General features: G+C 41.7%; 1 protein-coding gene across 4 annotated transcripts in view; it reads right to left on the bottom strand.

Annotated features, from left to right (window-relative positions):
* Positions 1–201: 201 nt before the first annotated feature.
* The window catches only part of RNF144A (ring finger protein 144A), a 65,367-nt gene continuing 47,753 nt past the window's right edge, over positions 202–17,815 (bottom strand). For all 4 annotated transcript variants that reach the window (XM_073674192.1, XM_073674194.1, XM_073674193.1 and 1 more), the window contains 6 exons: positions 17,465–17,569; positions 16,176–16,236; positions 9,481–9,688; positions 7,201–7,348; positions 5,085–5,174; positions 202–550 (listed from right to left, as the gene is read on the bottom strand). In XM_073674192.1, coding sequence (XP_073530293.1) covers positions 419–550; positions 5,085–5,174; positions 7,201–7,348; positions 9,481–9,688; positions 16,176–16,236; positions 17,465–17,569 — 744 coding nt within the window. In that variant the 3' untranslated portion in view covers positions 202–418. The remainder of the gene's footprint in view (positions 551–5,084; positions 5,175–7,200; positions 7,349–9,480; positions 9,689–16,175; positions 16,237–17,464; positions 17,570–17,815) is intronic.

The following is a 17,815-nucleotide window of genomic DNA, read 5'->3' on the forward strand; positions in this document are numbered from 1 at the left end:
GCAATGCACAGCTTCAGAACAATGCACAGTTTCAGAACAATGCACTTTAAGAAATATACAGCATTTTACAAGGAAATGAAAAGATACAAATGAAGGTAAAAATCAGGAATGGCATAGAAGACACTAAGCTTAAAAACAGTTTAAAACTGGACCGACAGAACCAGAACTGACGTCAGACCCGATTGTTATGTGGATGAATGATATTTATCTGTACATTGTGCGACTTATCCTCCTCAGGCATCACGATCCTGGAGTGAAGTCAGGAGCGGCGAGAACACGAGATCTCACTATAATGATACAGGTTACTGTATGTCCTGGGAAGCTGTTTCAGCCGAGGCTACAACGTGTCCTAAGTGTGATGTAGCTTTCAGCAGTTCTGCCTGGGACGCTGGGAAAATCCACAACACTCTCCTCAGCATTAAGTTGGCAGTGGGTCATCATCTCCTTTACTGCATTTACATTTGCAACACAAAACAAATGGTGTGGCCAGCAAGAGGAAGGGGGAAGCTACTAAAAGTAGGAGGCCGAATCCCGCAAATATTCCAACCACCTGTGGAGGAAAGATGAAGATTAAAAGAATGTTTAATGGATATTCTGTGAAACATAGATATTTGTTAAAATATCTATCTAATATCTATCTATTATCTATCTTTCTAATATCTATCTATCCAGTTGTAAAATAGATAAAAATAAAACTAGACAGTACTCCAAAATTAGCAAAGTAAAAAGGACCTTTAATAGCCCATGTGGTGTGGCAGTTAAAGGTCCTTTTTGCTTTGCTAATTTTGGAGTACAGCCTATTTTTATTTTTATCTATTTTACAACTGGATAATTGTGTAGGAGGCTTTGCACCCCATTTTTTCTCTTTTTTTTTCAGTTATTGGTGCTGTGCCATTTTCTTTGCTTATATATCTATCTATGTATTTATAACCTGTGACTTATCTATTATCTATCTAGATCAAGTCTATCCATGTTATCTACGAATGTTACTGTATCACCTCTACTTCAAATCTAATATATATCCACGTATCTATTATTTATGTGTTTAATCTGTTAAATATCTAATATCTATTTATCTAAATGGAAAAAATCAGGCAGCACTCCAGTTCAAGGAAAAATTGTGGACTTTAATCCAGCACCAACTGGTGCAATGTTTCGACCTCACAACACGGTCTGTGCCTGATTTTTCCATTTATATATTTCGCGTTGGACAACCGCATTACTCAGGAAGTATTGCACCCAAAATCTGCTTAAGGTTGTGCTACTATCTGTCTTTTTTATTTATCTATATAAATATTTATTTTATGTCTGTCTTTCAAAAGATGTATATTTAGGGCCTGTGCACACGTTGTACATTTGTCACTTTTGTTCCTGCGCAGATTTGTCACAAAACCTGAAGGGTTTCTTGATGCCAGCAAAGTGAATGAGATTCTTGAAGTCTCATGCACACGTTGCTTGTTTGTGACTAGCAGATTTGGAGCAGATTTAAATCAGCAGCATGTCAACTCTTTTTGCTGCAGTTTTCACTCATACTAATGAAACGGGGAAAAATCTGCACCAAAAACACGTAAAAAATGCATCAAAAACGTGCTTATTTTATGCAGCGTTTTTACTGGAAAGAGATACAGAAATGGTGCAGATATTTCTGCATCAAATTCTTAAAGGATTATTCCCATCTCCAAGATCCTATCCCAACATGCAGTAGGTGTAATAATAATAATATTAGCAAATACCTCCAATTACAAATGTAGTATAGTTCTTCTGATTCGCTATGTCGCTTACACCATGTGCAGGGCATTAGAGTAGCTTAGGTATCCCTGGCCACGGCCACTAACAGCTAACTAACTGCCACTATATGAGTGGTCGTAACCATGGATACCTAAGCTACTGCAATACCCTGCACATGAGGTAAGCGACATAGTTAATCAGAAGATCTATACTACATTTAGAATTGGAGATATTTGATAATATTATTATTATTACACTTATTACATATTGGGATAAGATCTTGGAGATGGGAATACTCCTTTAAAGTGTACACATACCTTAAGCTTTACACTACATCATTAAAGTAACTCATTCTAATAGTCGTTAAGTGAATTAGGAATAAACAATGTTAGCCTAACATGAAATATTAATCATTTAATAATTATTTTAATTGTGCGTTCATTTATATTTCATGCATCGGTCATCTGTATCATCTTCAATCAGCAGTATTATTGAACAGAATTACTGCCTTTCAACCCCAGGGGGCAGAAGTTACATAGTAAATGACAGACATCCAACTAGAACATCTAGAAATAGAAGTTTAAGGTTTTCATTGCCGTCTTTAGGTTTAATTTTTCTTTTACCTTTTTATATATTTCTACAACACAAAGCTTTAACTCCTTAATGCCCATCAATACGCCTTTTTACTGACCTGAGAAATAAAATAATAATGCCGTGCGATAGGCGAAAATTAAGTGGGTTTCAGCTATATACAATAGCTGACGCCCTGTTGCTATAATCTGTGTTAGCGCCTTTATTGTGGCACCATATGGGTATTGTCACGGGTGTGTCAGGTTTGACAGACAGTCATACGGGGTCCGGCTGTAGAAGGTCCCTGCGTTTGGCTTTGCAAACATCTTCCTGATCTTTTCATGATCCCTCTCCCTGTAGGACCCAGCGGTGATCCTCACCTTCTGCTGATAATTAGTACGCCCTTGCTTTATCCTTAAATACACTCAGTTTCTCCAGAGAGTTGCTCGTGACAGAGTGTTCTAATTCTATTCAGGCCTGGAATTCTAGTAGTTGGCTTAAATTTTCTTGGAGTTCCTTTGTGGTTTGTTGCCGTGTTTCAAGTGTTGCAAGTGTATTCCCTTGTTTGTTTCCCTTGTGTGTACTTTAGTTGCAGTGGGGCTGACTAGTGCTCACCCTACCTAGGGCCTAGCTTTAGGGTCAGCTAGGGCCAGGTTTCTTGCTTGGTGATAGATGCAGAATCTATATAGGGTCCATAGGGGAGTCAGGATTTGTCGTTTGAGCTGTTTATTGGTCTCCACTCCCTCTTTCCCTACTTGTAGGGCACCCTTCCCTTTTTCTGTCGTTATACGCTGGGTTCCCCCGACACCCAGCGTGACAGGTATGTGGACATGAGGTCTTTTTCAGGTGCATTCCACCTAAAAAAGCGCAGCAAAAAAATGTATATAGTGCCCATGCTCAGTCCTTTATTACTTCTTTTAATCGCTCCATAGTTTGGAAACAATAAAGCGAGTAAAAGAAGAGACCTGCTCATTCATTTGGGGGCTTTATAGTTGAATAAACAGGAAAAAGACACCGGAAACAGAGTCGTAGTCACAAAAAGGACGATGGCGATACCGCCAGCGAAGCCACTTCAGGAAAAAGACTGTTGGCTTTTTCTTCAAGGGCATTTGCTAGGAAAAACATGGCGGCTCGTCAGTCGGAAGACGTTGTGTGTACATATCCTATAGCATAGACCTGGGCAAAGTGCGCCCCAGCAAGACAGCCAAAGGGCTGAAACAGTGGCCCATGGCCCGCACCGTGCACTCCCCCACCCGCAGTCCATCCGCTGCTCGCTGTCACTACTCTCCACATCCTCTGGATGCAGACGGTGGTGAATACATTGGTGGAAGCCGACACTGCCGGCTCCATCTTCCACCAATCAACGTGTGAGACAGCAGTCGCAATGACCTCATTTCATCACGTCAGTTGTGCACTGCGAAGAGTCAGTGCATCGGAGAGAGCAGATGCAGAGAGGGAACGGGAGCGAGGTATGTGGAGGTGTTTTTTTTTTTTTTCATGTGTATGAGATAATTGCATGTGTATAGGGGGCTGTGTGGGGCTCCTACTGTATATGGGGGGCTCATGCTATATATAAGAGGCTATGTGGGGCACATGGTGAATAAAAGAGGCTATGTGGAGCTCATACTGTACATAGGGGGCAATGTGGAGCTCATACTGTACATAGGGGGCAATGTGGGGTCTCATGCTGCATATCAGAGGCTACGTGGGGCACATGCTGCATATCAGAGGCTACGTGGGGCACATGCTGTATATCAGAGGCTACGTGGGGCACATGCTGTATATCAGAGGCTAGGTGGGGCACATGCTGTATATCAGAGGCTACGTGGGGCACATGCTGTATATCAGAGGCTACATGGGGCACATGCTGTATATCTGAGGCTACATGGGGCACATGCGGTATGTTGGAGGATACTTGGGGTATATGCTGTACATGGGAGGCTATGTGGGGCTCCTACTGTATAAAGGAGGTTATGTGGGGGCTCATACCGTATATAAGGGGCTGTGTGTGGGCTCATTCGGTATGTAAGGGGCTATGTGTGGGCTCATACGGTATATAGGGGACTGTGTACGGACTCATAAGGTATATGGGGGGCTGTGCATGGGCTCATACGGTATACGGGGGGCTGTGTGAAGGCTCATAAGGTATATATGGGGCTGTGTGTGCGCTCATACGGTATATAGTGTGCTGTGTGAAGGCTCATACGGTATATAGGTGAATGTCAGCATACATAATGCTACTCAATATTAAGTGATACAATTAATATTAATATAAAATAATTATATTTAATATGTTAGTATTAATATTGAGTAGAATTAATTTTAGCCTATTGGTTCGGCTCTTCACAACAGTCACGGTCTCTCATGTGGCCCCTCGGGAAAATGAATTGCCCACCCCTGCTCTAGCAGCACATAAAGTCCCAGAAACAACATTGTTGTTTCTCCAGTTTTCTGGACTAATTTGCTCCTCTTTAGTGTCTTTAGTATTTTTGAGTTTTAGCATTTTTTCAGGTTGTCTTTAAGAAAAGAAAAGTGACTTAAAAAAAAAAACCACAAATGATGAATCTGGGCCAAAGTGCTCCCAGCTCTGTCACATATGGAACGACAGGAGACAACATGTGTACTGTATCCGGGCACAAGGCCTTGCCATGTGCATGAGGCTCTATGCTTTGTCTGCCATGCACAATGCAGTATATCAATAGTTCCCTGCTGACAAGAGCACTTGTAATATCTTACCAGATGTCAAAACAGCTATTTAATGGATCAGCTATAACGTTTCCACCTACCTGTGTCCTGTGCCATATGACCGATGCCCTGGAATGACCTAACTTGTTTCGACACGGTCCCTTATCATAATGTATAAGTAGGAAATCGTCCTGTGAAACAGAAATGTACATCAGATATCAGGTACTATTTATAAGACCTATGTTAATAACGGCAATGAAGCCATAAAAATCAGATGCAAAATGGATGATATGGGATTTGATTCTTTTTTGTGCACATCCTCAGACTCCATGTTCACACAGTCAGTATTTGGTCAGTATTTCACATCAGTATTTGTAACCCAAAACCATGTGAGGAACAATCAGAGGAAAAGTATACGTCACCACTTCTGTATTTATCACCCACTCCTGGTTTTGGCTTACAAATATTGATGTAATATACTGACCAAATACTGAACGTGTGAACGTGGCCTGAAAGGGATTAATCCCCTAGAGGACCAGTAGCAGTTTAATGCTCCAGTGTTTTATTTTTATTTTAGTACTGGAGCCACTAATCTAAGTTCCCTGCCCAAGTATGATACTTACCAGCCACGGTCTTCAACTGTTCTCTGTGCCACTCCGGTCCAGTGCCGCCATCTTGTGACCGCAACTTCTGACTGACCGGAAGTCAGAGGTAACGGTCACAAGCGCTCAGTGTAAGTCTATGATGACCTCATTCTGGCCTCATAGACTTACAATGAGTAGTGACTTCCGGTCCGACCAGCAAACACTGGCGAGATCTGGCAGGTCACAAGCTGCAGAACATGACAGGAGAGGGGCCGATAACAGCAGAAGACGGCGGCTGGTAAGTATGGGACTAGGGGCAGGGAATTTACATTAGTAGCACCACTCCAGTGCTGCAATAAAAAAAAATGCTGGAGTGGTGCTTTAGGGCTCACTCACACAGGCGTATAACATGGCTGGGTGCTATCCGGCAGTGGAGCAAAGTCACAAGAGGCAGGAGAAGGGTCGCCGCTGAAGGAAGTCAGCAGCGGTCTCCAGCAAAATGGCACCGTTGAGCCAAGATTCCAATCTGCGCATGTGCAGCCCCCAGCGCCATTTTGCTTAGGAACGTCAGGACTTGAATGTGCGCAAGCGTGAAATTTAAAAAAAGAAGGCTCCTTTTTTAATTCCAATGCAGAGTCACCTGTCAATGTGTCCCTACAGCTCTTGCAAAACTACAGCTCCCAATCATGCCCGGACAGGTTTGGATGATGGGAGCTGTAGGTTGGAAACAGCTGCAGAGCCACACAGGATTAAATATGTTACCACATTTTTTGCTTCAATTTTTTCCCCCCTATTTTCCTCCTCTAAACCCTGTGCGCCTTATGGTCCGGCACGAATGGTCCATGGCATCTTATAGTCCGAAAAATACAGTGTGTATTTAAAAAAAAAATAATAATGAGGCAGCACAAGCAAAGAAAGAAGTTGGTAGGTGCTAGACTGCAGGTAACAGCCCAGTAGCCTAATAATATAAATGCAAAAAAACTTGACAAACTCTTTGGAGCTGAAATGTTGCTTTTTTTGCACGCATGCCAAATTAAAAGTTTATTCACTTTTTTTATATATTTTTATTTTTGCTTAGGGAACTGTAATTTGTATTGGTGCCTTTTAGGCATGTATACAAATTTTTGATTGCTTTTTATTCCAGTGAGCCTGCTCCATAAACCCGCTTCCGACTTTCGCCGGACCTGTAAGACTGATGTCGTGAAGGGGTTACAGCCAAGATTCCAGGCTGAGAGAGAACAGGCAGATGTAAGAGCTGCACAGGCTTGGCGTATGATGCTTGTAATTAGGCAGTGTATGATATAATCACATTAACTAGGGCGGGACGCCCTATCCAATCCACCATCCGATGAAAAGCATGCCCTGCTCCAATGATCTTACATCTGTCGCTGACTTTCACTGTAAAAACATGACATCTGAGTGCAGTCCGATGTATCCCATGCACAAATTGACCTGCCTGACTGAGTGCGAAACGCACGGCACCATAGAACAACATTGGTCGGGGTGCGACCTGATGTTTTGTTGGATCATACTTGGCCAAATAATAGGAACGCTGCAAGAGCCCTAAACTTAGGCCATGCATTTAGGCACTATGGGAGAACCTGCTTAGAAAACACATAAATGTTAAACTCACATCGAGTGACTCTAGGCAGTACCAGCAGAACGCGTGCTTGCAGTTTTTACACATCATTTGCGCGCAGCCTTCATCTCTTTCTATGTAGACCTTACACTTGGGGCACCGTTTGATCGGAATGTCGTCTTCTATAATTTTTAATGCTGAGCTGAAAAGACAAAAAAAAAGTCTGAATTGTAATCCCCATTATGTATACAGTTCCATATTTCTTTGTATATAAGAACATCTTGCGATCCCACAAATATGGGTCCTGTTCTGGTCTTATGGGATCAGCCACCTCTAGGAAATATAAGAATATGTCCTGTATGGTTTACCCAATAAACTGGCAATGTAAGGGCACGTCCACATGGGACCTAATATCAATCACGGATTTCCATCAAAATCTCCATGAAAATGTTATTGTGGACTCTCCACATATTTCACCCTGCTCATTGAAAGGGGCGACATCCGCACTGAAACATCTGTGACGTAAACTTACATGAAAACTGCGTCACGGATCAATTTCCACAGATTTACATTCTGAATCATCACTTCCCTCCCTTTCAGCAACACAACATTTGGGATGTAGCAAGAAGATCCCCTACGAGATACTATGTGTTGTCCTCAAAAATGACCGCCTAGAGGCCGTCTCGACTGCGGATCTGTTTTGAAGTCTATAATGTCTAATAAAAGTATTTGGAGAAGTCCAGCATGCCGAATTACAGATCTGTAAACGGACACAGAGGAGCGTTCACTTACAGAGGGAGACACAGATCTCGTTGAGCCAACCCTAACCCTGAGGGCTAAGGAAGATCCGAGTAGGTATAGGCAAGACAAATAGCTTCATTTATACTTCAGCTTTCATGCCCTGGTTAGGGCCAGAAAAATACACCAAAAGTAGGGATGAGAAGATCAAGCAAAATTTGAGTTTTCTCGAAAAATTCAATTTGCAAAGAAGTTCTTCTCTGCAAATGTAATGTCTCTCCCCAAAACATAATTATCATAATATGTAAAATATAAAAAATACTTATACTCACCTTACCGACTCTTCACCATCACCTGTCCGGTCCTCATTGAATCTTCACCAAAGGTCATAGCATCAGGACAAGCTCCATGACCACACACACACACATGCGTAGAAACCTCCCGGGGCTAATCGTAGGAAGAACACTAGGTCCAGCGTGGGGCCCACGTGATCAGCAGTGATTTGAAGAAGCAACAAGGACCGTGTGAGTAATGCCGAGGAGCGGAAGGGTCGGAGAAGTGAGCGGCAAGTTGAGTATAAGGATTTTTTTTTTACATTTTGATGGCCTTTCACGATTTAGAAAAATGACAGCCGATGGCTACCACTTTGCTAAATCCATGTGGAAGCAAATTACAAAAGAATCAGAATTTTGGCGAATATGGACTTTTGTAAAATTTGAGTAGAATTAATTTGCGCTGCCATACATTCACTCATCTCTAACCAAAAGGTTTAATTTTTTTATGGAAAAGTTCTAGTAATAGTTAAGTCCAGGAGATGACAGGATGATGATGATTCACCCGAGGAAAACTCATGCTGAAAGATAAGAAGACTCACTAATGTTCTGGAACGAAGGAGATTGAAGGAGCTTTAGGCCTGAAACATGGTAAATGTCTCACGGTGACTTTATCAGGCACCAAAGCTATATAAGGCTTCTTGGAGCCAAAAGCTTTGGCAATGTAGACAGCAAGGAGAAAAGCAGTTTTCGAAGACAAGTATTCCAGAGAGCACTCCTTAAAGGGAATCTGTCACCAAGTTTTTGCTACCCATTCTAAGTGCAGCATAATGTAGGGGCAGAGACTTTGATTCCAGCGATGTGTCACTTACTGGTCTTCTTGCTTTAGTTTTGATAAAATCCCTGTTTTATCTGCAGCAGATCTGAATGCTGAGTTCTGTATGGGCAGATATCGGCCAAACAGTGGTGGGTGTGGGGTTATACAAAGCTCATGAATATGAAGGACTACATAGCAGCAGGTTTACTAGTCCCCTAGTGATAATCTCCGGTTGATAAAACAGCGATTTTATCAAAACTACACTAAGCAGCCCAGTAAGTGACACATTGCAGGAATCAGTGTCTTTGGATTTACATTATGACGTTCTCAAATTAGGTAGCAAAAACCTGGTGACATATTCCCCTTAATAGACTCAAGTGGCTTAAGCATGGGGTGGGGTTTGCTTAGAGGTCTTATACAAGATTGTGCTTGATTAAAAATTTTACTGATAGTTCCAGTAAACACTTTTCATCCTTGTGGTGCTCTCTGACATTAGTCAGTCTGTACCTTGACTCTCCTGGGAGAAAGGTAATCGGCATATTCTCCTGACAGCCTTGTCCCGGGTGCCAGTTGGCCTTGCATGACGAGCAGAACTCTATGTCACACGATGTGCACTGGACCAGCTGTGGATTCTGGGGACCTTGCTCCTGTAATTTACATACTGCTTGGCAGGAAGAGGATGGACACCAAGTCCTACATGGATCCAGAAGAACTTCTGAATAAAATGAAAATAAAGAAATGGAATCAGGAAGTTATCCAAGGTGATTTAAAAGTCGACATATTGCTAAAACTGTTGAGATGTTCCATCAAGTTTGTCTTTAAAGGGAACCGGTCATGTTAAAAATTGTGTATGAGCAGCAGGACGGAGAAGCAGAGTGCATTAATATATAGGATTCTGAATAACCTGCGTTCCATTAAAAGAAATCTCTGCTCATTTTGCTCTTTTGAGTCCAATGAAAAATCATGTTAGTGATAAACAGCCGTCAAAGTATCAGCATAAATATAGAGAAGGCTGTCAATCACCGATTAAGACCGCCCCCTTGACTGCTAAGCCCAGAATGAATTTTATAACCCCAATGTAAAACTTAAAGAAAACAAGAATGGCATGATTTGGAAATCTCTTATAACCATGTTTTATTCACAGCAGGACATAAAAGGCAGATCAGAAGGTGATTATACATTTTTTCATTTTATTTGAAAAAATTAACTAATTTGGAAATTGATTGCAACAACACATCTCAAAATAGCATTGCCTGGACCATGTCTACCATTGTGTAGTATACCGGCTTCTTTTCACAACAGTCTGGAAACGTCTGGGAAGTGAGGAGACAATTGCCGGAGATTTGGGAGAGGAATGTTGTCCTATTCTTGTCTGATGTAGGATTCTCGCTGTTTCTAGTCCAGGGTCTTATTTGCCGGATTTTTGTTTTATAATGCGCCAAATGTTTTCTCTTGGTGAAAGGTCTGGACTGCAGGCGGCCGCTTCATCACCCAAACTCTTCTTCGGGGAAGCCATGCTGTTGTGATGGATGCAGTACGTGGTTTACCATTGTCTTGCTGAAATATGCAAAACCTTCCCTGAAATAGACGTCACCTGGATGGAGCAAATGTTGTTCTAACACCTCTATATAATGCTCAGCATTGATAGCGTCTCTAAGCTGCCCATGTCATAGGCAATAATGCAGCCCCATATCATCAGAGATGGAAGAACTGTGGGCTGAGAACAAGCTGGATGGTCCCTCACCTTCTGAGTCTGCAGGAGATGGCGTCCATGGTTTCCATAAAGAACAGTTTTTCCTCAGACCCTTTCAAATGATCTTTGGCCCAGAGAAGATGGCAGAGTTTCTGGATTGTGTTGCTATTTGGCTTCTTCTTTGCATGATGGAACCTTCACTTGCATTTGTGGACTGTGTTCAGATAATGATTTCTAGAAGTATTCCTGAGACAAAGGCATTGATTTCCAAGATTGAATCATGCCTGTTTATAACGCAGTGCCACCTGAGGGCTGGTAGATCACGAGCATCCAATACTGAACATTGATCTTCTCCCTTGTGCACATGGATTTCTCCAGAATCTCTGAATCTTTTGATGATATTATGTACAGTAAATGGTGGGATAATCAATGTCTTTACACTTTTACAATGAGGAACATTTTTATGAAATTGCTCCACAATATTAAGATGTAGTTATTCACAGATTGGTGAACCTCTGACTAGCTTTGCTTCTGAGAGCCTCTGCCTCTCTAACTACTCTTTTTATACAGTCATGTGACAGTTGAAAATTGACCCTTCGGTTGTTTTTCATTAGTACCATTTACTTTTCCAGCCTTTTCTTAACCCTGTCCCAACTTTTTTTTTTTTTTGAGATGTGTAGCTGCCATAAATTTCTAAATGAGTTACTGTATTTTTCAGATTATAAAACGCACTTTTCCTCCCTAAAATTTGGGGGGAAATTGGGGGTGAGTCTTATAATCCCAATTGAGCGGTGGAGCTTACTGGCTGTAGTGGAGCGGTGTCCCAGGGTCGCTGTTGCCAGAAGCTTCTGGTGGAGGCAGGTGTCGGGAGATAGCTGCGGGCCCCATGCTGGTAGGATGAGGTGTTCGGTGGTGCGGGGGCTAAGCCGACATTTTGTGAAAGCCGGAGCCCGCACCTTCCATACTCTTCTATGAGGTGGACTCCGGGAAAATGGCCACCGAGGTGGCGCATGCTCAGATTGAGATCGGGAGCCGAGATCTCGGGAGACGAGATCTCAGTGCCGAGATCTCAATTTGAGCATAAGCCGCCTCCGGCGGCCATTTTCTCAGTGTCCACCGTATTAGTAAGTATGGAAGGTGCAGGGCTCCGGCTGTCACAAAATGTCGGCGAAGCCCCCGCACCACCGAACACTTCATCCTACCAGCATGGGACCCGCAGCCATCTCCCGACTTCTGCCTCCAAACACCCCATCCGGCCTCCGCCAGCAGCGACCCTGCCACTTGGGACCCCACTCAACCAACGCCGCCGCCCCCCAGGTAAGCTGATTATAACACGCGCCGGTTTATTAACCCCTTCGCAACCCTGGAATTTTCCGTTTTTGCATTTTCGTTTTTTGCTCCCCTTGTTCCCAGAGCCATATCGTTTTTATTTTTTGGTCAATATGGCTGTGTGGGGGCTTATTTTTTGCGGGACGAGTTGTACTTTTCAACGCCATTACTAGTTTTACCATTTAGTGTACGGGAAAATGGGAAAAAAATTCCAAGTGCGGTGAAATTGCAAAAAAAGTGCAATACCACAGATTTTTTTTTTTTTTTTTTTACCACGTTCACTGAATGCTTAAACTGACCTGCCATTACTAATCTCCAGGTCATTACGAGTTCGTAGATACCAAACTTGTATAGGTTCTTTTTTATTTAAGTGGTGAAAAAAAATTCCAAAGTTTGGTAAAAAAAAAAAAAATGACGCCATTTTCCAAGACCCGTAGCGTCTCCACTTTTCAGGATCTGGGGCTGGATGAGGGCTTATTTTTTGCGCGCCGAGCTGAAGTGTTTATTGATACTATTTTGGGGTAGATCCGATGTTTTGATCGCCCGTTATTGCATTTTATTGCAATGTTGCGGCGACCAAAAAAACATAATTCTGGCGTTTAGAATTTTTTCTAGTTACACCATTTACCGATCGGATTAATTATTTTTTTATATTGATAGATCAGGCGATTCTGAACGCGGCGATACCAAATATGTGTATGTGGGGATTTTATTTTTTTTTTATTTTGAATGGGGCGAAAGGGGGGTGATTTAAATTTTTATATTTTTTTAATTTTTTTAAGATTTTTAAAAACATTTTTTTTTTCACTTTTTGCATGCTTCTATAGTCTCAATACGAGACTAGAAGCAGCACTTGTCTGATCGCCTCTGCTACATACAGGCGATCAGCAGATCACCTGTATGTAGCAGAAATGGTCCTGTGCTAAGAGCGTCGACCACTAGGTGGCGCTCATAGCGACCAGCTCATGACAACCACTGGAGTCTGCTGTAGACCCAGCGTTGTCATGCCCATGACCTGCGATCACGTGACGGGGTCGCCGATGGGCGGGGTAAGTGACGCGCTTCCGGCGCGGCGATGTTAAATGCCGCTGTCAGAGATTGACAGCGGCATTTAACATGTTAACAGCCGCGGGTGGATTGCAATTCCACCCCGCGGCTGTTGCGGGCACATGTCAGCTGTAATAATCAGCTGACATGTGCCCGGTTCAGTGCGGGCTCAGCGCCGGAGCCCTCACTGAACCGTGGGGTTACAGCCTGTGCGTACACATATGGAACAGGCTGTAAAGTGGTTAAAAAACATTTTGTTTCCTATTTTCGCCCCCAAAATTTGGGGTGTGTCTAACAAACCAATGCGTCTTATAATCAGCAAAACACAGTCATTTTTTCAAACTTTTACCATGGGTATAAGAGAAAATCATTGCATTCTTGTTTTCTTAACTTTTTGGGAATTGAGGTTCTATTATGATAACAACATATCTATGTACATTGCACAGAGGTATTTAATACATTTCTTTGATTTTGAAGGCTCTCCTTTACGTATGTTGGGATCACTTCTTGCTTGCATAGGACCACTTTTATGCACCATCATCCTGGTGTAAATTTGTGTATCTTAAGCTATCCATTAATAACACAACCTGTCTGCTTAGTCAAGCTCCATGACAAATGTGGTGCAAAAAAGTGTCTTGAAACGCTTAAAAGGGTTGCCTGTCCTTCTGATATTGATAACCTATCCCGAAGTTCTGTCATTAATATCAGATGCGGCTTTTGGATGTTGACTAGGTCATCAATATCATTTCTGGCACATTTGAAATAGTAAATCAGACCCTGGGGAACGCAACTTTCATTACTCTTTTTTTGCAAATTTTCATGGACTCGGAATAAAAAGACCTCAGCATGAGCAGACCCAAGTAGGAACACTATGAGTGCATAACATGAGACCATCACCAGTGGTAACACCCTCCATCTACTGGTCATGGACGTCACTTATGGTATGTAGAAGATTTTGTAGAAGATTTCTCACATAAACGAATTAACCTTTGAAATAATGCTATTTAGAACAAGATTATATTATTCCCTGAAAAGGTTTGGTACTAAATCAATTACTTCTTTTCAACACGAAGATGAAAGGACAAGCTAAGACCCGGCTGGTAATTAAGGAGATAGGTTTAGATGCTTTTGATTTCCTAATCTTTGATCTGATTCTGGCTGGAAAGACAATAATAGAAAACCTTCTGTGAGGGAACAGAGCTTCAATTCATGGCTTCCTTGCTTTAGTAATTATGTAACTTCTTCTGGTACTGAGGCACAGATTTTCAGATAACGAGGTACCTATTAAAGTCCGAAAATGACAAAAAGTTAACCAAAACTCCCCCCCCAACTTTCCTCTTTCTTGTGGCCATTAGCAATGAAGCAAATAGCTTAAAGGCTATGTAAACCTTTGTAGATATATAATTTTTTTTAAATGCTCATTTGATTCTTAAACGCAAAGTTCAGCAGCTTCACTAGTCTTCATTAACCCCTTCACGCCGTGGCCATTTTCCTTTTTTTATTTTTCGTATTTTCCTCCCTTTGTTCCAAGAGCCATAACTTTTTTTTTTTATTTTTCCATCAATATAGCTGTATGAGCGCTTGTTTTTTTTTTAGGACAAGTTGAATTTTTGAATAACACCATTCAATCTTTCTATCACGTAGCGTACCGGAAAACGGGAAACAAATTCCAAGTGCGTTGAAATTGCAAAAAAAAAATTGCAATTTCGCAATTGTTTTTAGGGCTTTTTATTTACTACGTTCACTATATGGTAAAATTGACCTGGCTATATGATTCCCCATGATTCAGTACAAGTATGCAAATACCAAACATGTATAGTTTTGTTTTTTTATTTAAGTGGTAAAAACAAATTCGGAAATTTATTAGAAAAAATAATTTTGCTTTTGTCGCCATTTTCCAAGACCCGTAATGCTTTCAGTTTTTGGGATCTGGGGTTGTGTGATGGCTTATTTTTTGTGCTCCGAGCTGCCGTTTTTACTGATACCATTTTGGGGTAGATACAATGTTTTAAGCGCCTCTTAGTGCACTTTAATGCAATGTTGAGACAGCCAAAAAAAACTTAAATTCTGGAGTTTTGATTTTTTTCATGATGCAGTTTACCGATCGGATTAATTTATTTTATATTTTGATAGATCAGACTTTTAGGAATGAAGCGACACCAAATATGTGTATTTTTTATTGATTATTTTTATTTTTTTTTAATTGTTTTGTTTTTATGGAGCAAAAGGGTGGTGATTTGACCTTTTGTGATTTTTTTTTTCCATATTTTTAAAATATGCTAGCGATAGCAGCAGGGATGGGAAGGGGTTGTACAAGAAAAGTATTTCAAGGAGGGAAAATAAAACTGGCTGTAGTAAAGGAGTGGAGCGCATGAAGAGGAAATTGCAGGACAGAAGCTGTGATGATACATTAGCTTGTGAAAATCTCAGCAACCTGGAGAGACAGACCTGACATCCAGCCTGTACTACTGGGAGGGGCACTCCCACAAGAAAAAATTCTGAAACTTAGATCAAGATGTAAACTTCAAATTAAAGAAGTATAGAGGATTGCAGACTGAAAATTAGCACAATATTATTAACTAAAGGCACACACTAACAGTGTTAGAGGTAGCAGCAGGGACAGGGAAGGGTTGTACACAGATCTCCACAGCATCTCAAGGAGGGCAAATAAAACTGGCTGTAGTAAAGTTATCAAGCAAATGGAAAGAAACTGCAGAACAGAAACTGTAATGATATATTAGCTAGTGAAAACTGCAGCACCCTGGAGACACAGACCTCATATCCAGCCTGTACTACTGGGAAGGGAAATCCCATAAGATAAAAATCTAACTCTTGAAACTGCAAATCTAAAAAGAAGAAAAGATTTTAGACGGAAACTTAGCACCATTTTATTAATAAAACACTAATGTACCTAAAAATAATTTTTCCATGTCAATGGTGTCTATATGTTTTAAAGACAAATGGAAATAAAGCATTGACTGTAGTAGGTGTCTCTTCTTGGGTCCAGTGACTCCGAATCCTCGGCCCTCGCTGTACCTGAGGTATGGCCACTTACTCGCTCAACCAAAACCCTGATTTATATATATATTTTTTCTGACTGGCTAAAAAAGCCTTAGAATTAAAAATCAGTTACCTCTTTCAAACTGTAATTTCTTGTATCGTTGCATTATTTCCGCTGCAACCATGCATTCAATCTGTGGGGAAAAAAAAATAAAAGAAATTATTTTAAGTAAAAAGGAGGCCATACACTTTTGATGGCCGCTGGCCAAAGAGCTATCCTTCCTTACTGTACCCCCTATTAACATGCATGCTCGACTCAACGGGGAGAAGGGATTGAGCGTTCGACAGACCTCTCTGGTCTAACAGCAGCTTAATTCGTTTGAGAATAATGGATAGGGCATATTGAAATCCAACATGCCTGATCCTTCTTTCCACCAGCATCTGCCATCGGGGACAGTCAGGATACGCCTGTACACCACTCATGTTCACACAGTTTCAACAAATTTGGAAGGTTCCTCTGACATACTTCTAAGTTGTATGATGTCCCAGGTAACCGGTAATATTTATTTTAATTGCTTATATAGCGCCATTAATTCCACAGCGCTTTACAGATATCATCATCATCACTGTCCCCATTGGGGCTCACAATCTACATTCCCTATCAGTATGTCTTTGGATTGTGGGAAGAAACCGGAGAACCCGGAGGAAACCCATGCAAACATGGGGAGAACATACTGTACAAACTCCTTGCAGATGTTGTCCTTGGGGGGAGATCACCACTAGAGGACTAGTAAACCTGCTACCGTGTAGGCCTTCATATCCTGAGTAACCACGCCCCCCACAACTGATTGGCAGCTTTCTGCCTATGCACAGTGTACACAGAAAGCAGCCAATCAGTAGTGTGGGCGGGGTTATACACAGCCCAACTGTGATATCTGCAGCAGATAAAACAGGGATTTTATCAAAACTTTAACAAGTAAGAGACACGATGCTGGAATCAGGGTCTCTGTCTCTACATCATGCTGCAAAAGCCTGGTGGCAGATTCCCTTAACATTTGTGTATAGGTGGAGACGGACTCCCTTTAATGCATGAGACTCCCAGCTGCTCTTTGCCTGCGGTCCCATTATGCTCTCTAATCACAAGCAGGTCAGATGCACTGTATACAGTCATTACAAAGTGCAATGCCGGAGCCTAGACCGCGTATATTATTGCATCAGTATTATGGCAGGTTTAATGACCGGAACTAATGGCGTCATAGGAATCATAAGATCTGCGGTGGGGCTGGGACTTGCAGCCGTGGTACTAAGCTCGTATTAAGTGGCTACTTAGTGACTTTTATTGCCCATTTAAGTCTACTATTATTGATTCACTCTATTTCCACCAGCAAACACTAGGTGCAGAAAGTTGTGGAGACCACTTGCCTCATTCTCCTGTAAATGGCCCCTCTTCGGACAACCGGCATCAGGGCAGCTGATAGCAGTCTCTAAACCTTCCTTGATCAGAAGTTCAACGTATTGTTTTAAACACTGTTAGAATAGAGAAGAGAAAAGGAAAAATCTTCATCTCGTTACATGAAATAAAAATTCTAGGAAACGTCTTAAAGAGACATGACGCGTTAATCAGGTGTGACTTGGAAGTTGCCGCTTCCACCATCAACACCAGAACTTGAGCAAGTCGCCTGTGTACAAGCAATATCAGGTCAGAAGAGGTGACGTGAATGAGAAATATATCAGATCATGCCCATCGTTGACAAACAGCATTTCTGCGAAAAA

This window comes from Phyllobates terribilis, unplaced genomic scaffold (genome assembly GCF_046119375.1).
Source record: "Phyllobates terribilis strain yellow unplaced genomic scaffold, ASM4611937v1 Scaffold_3__8_contigs__length_932513732, whole genome shotgun sequence".
Lineage (NCBI taxonomy): Eukaryota > Metazoa > Chordata > Amphibia > Anura > Dendrobatidae > Phyllobates > Phyllobates terribilis.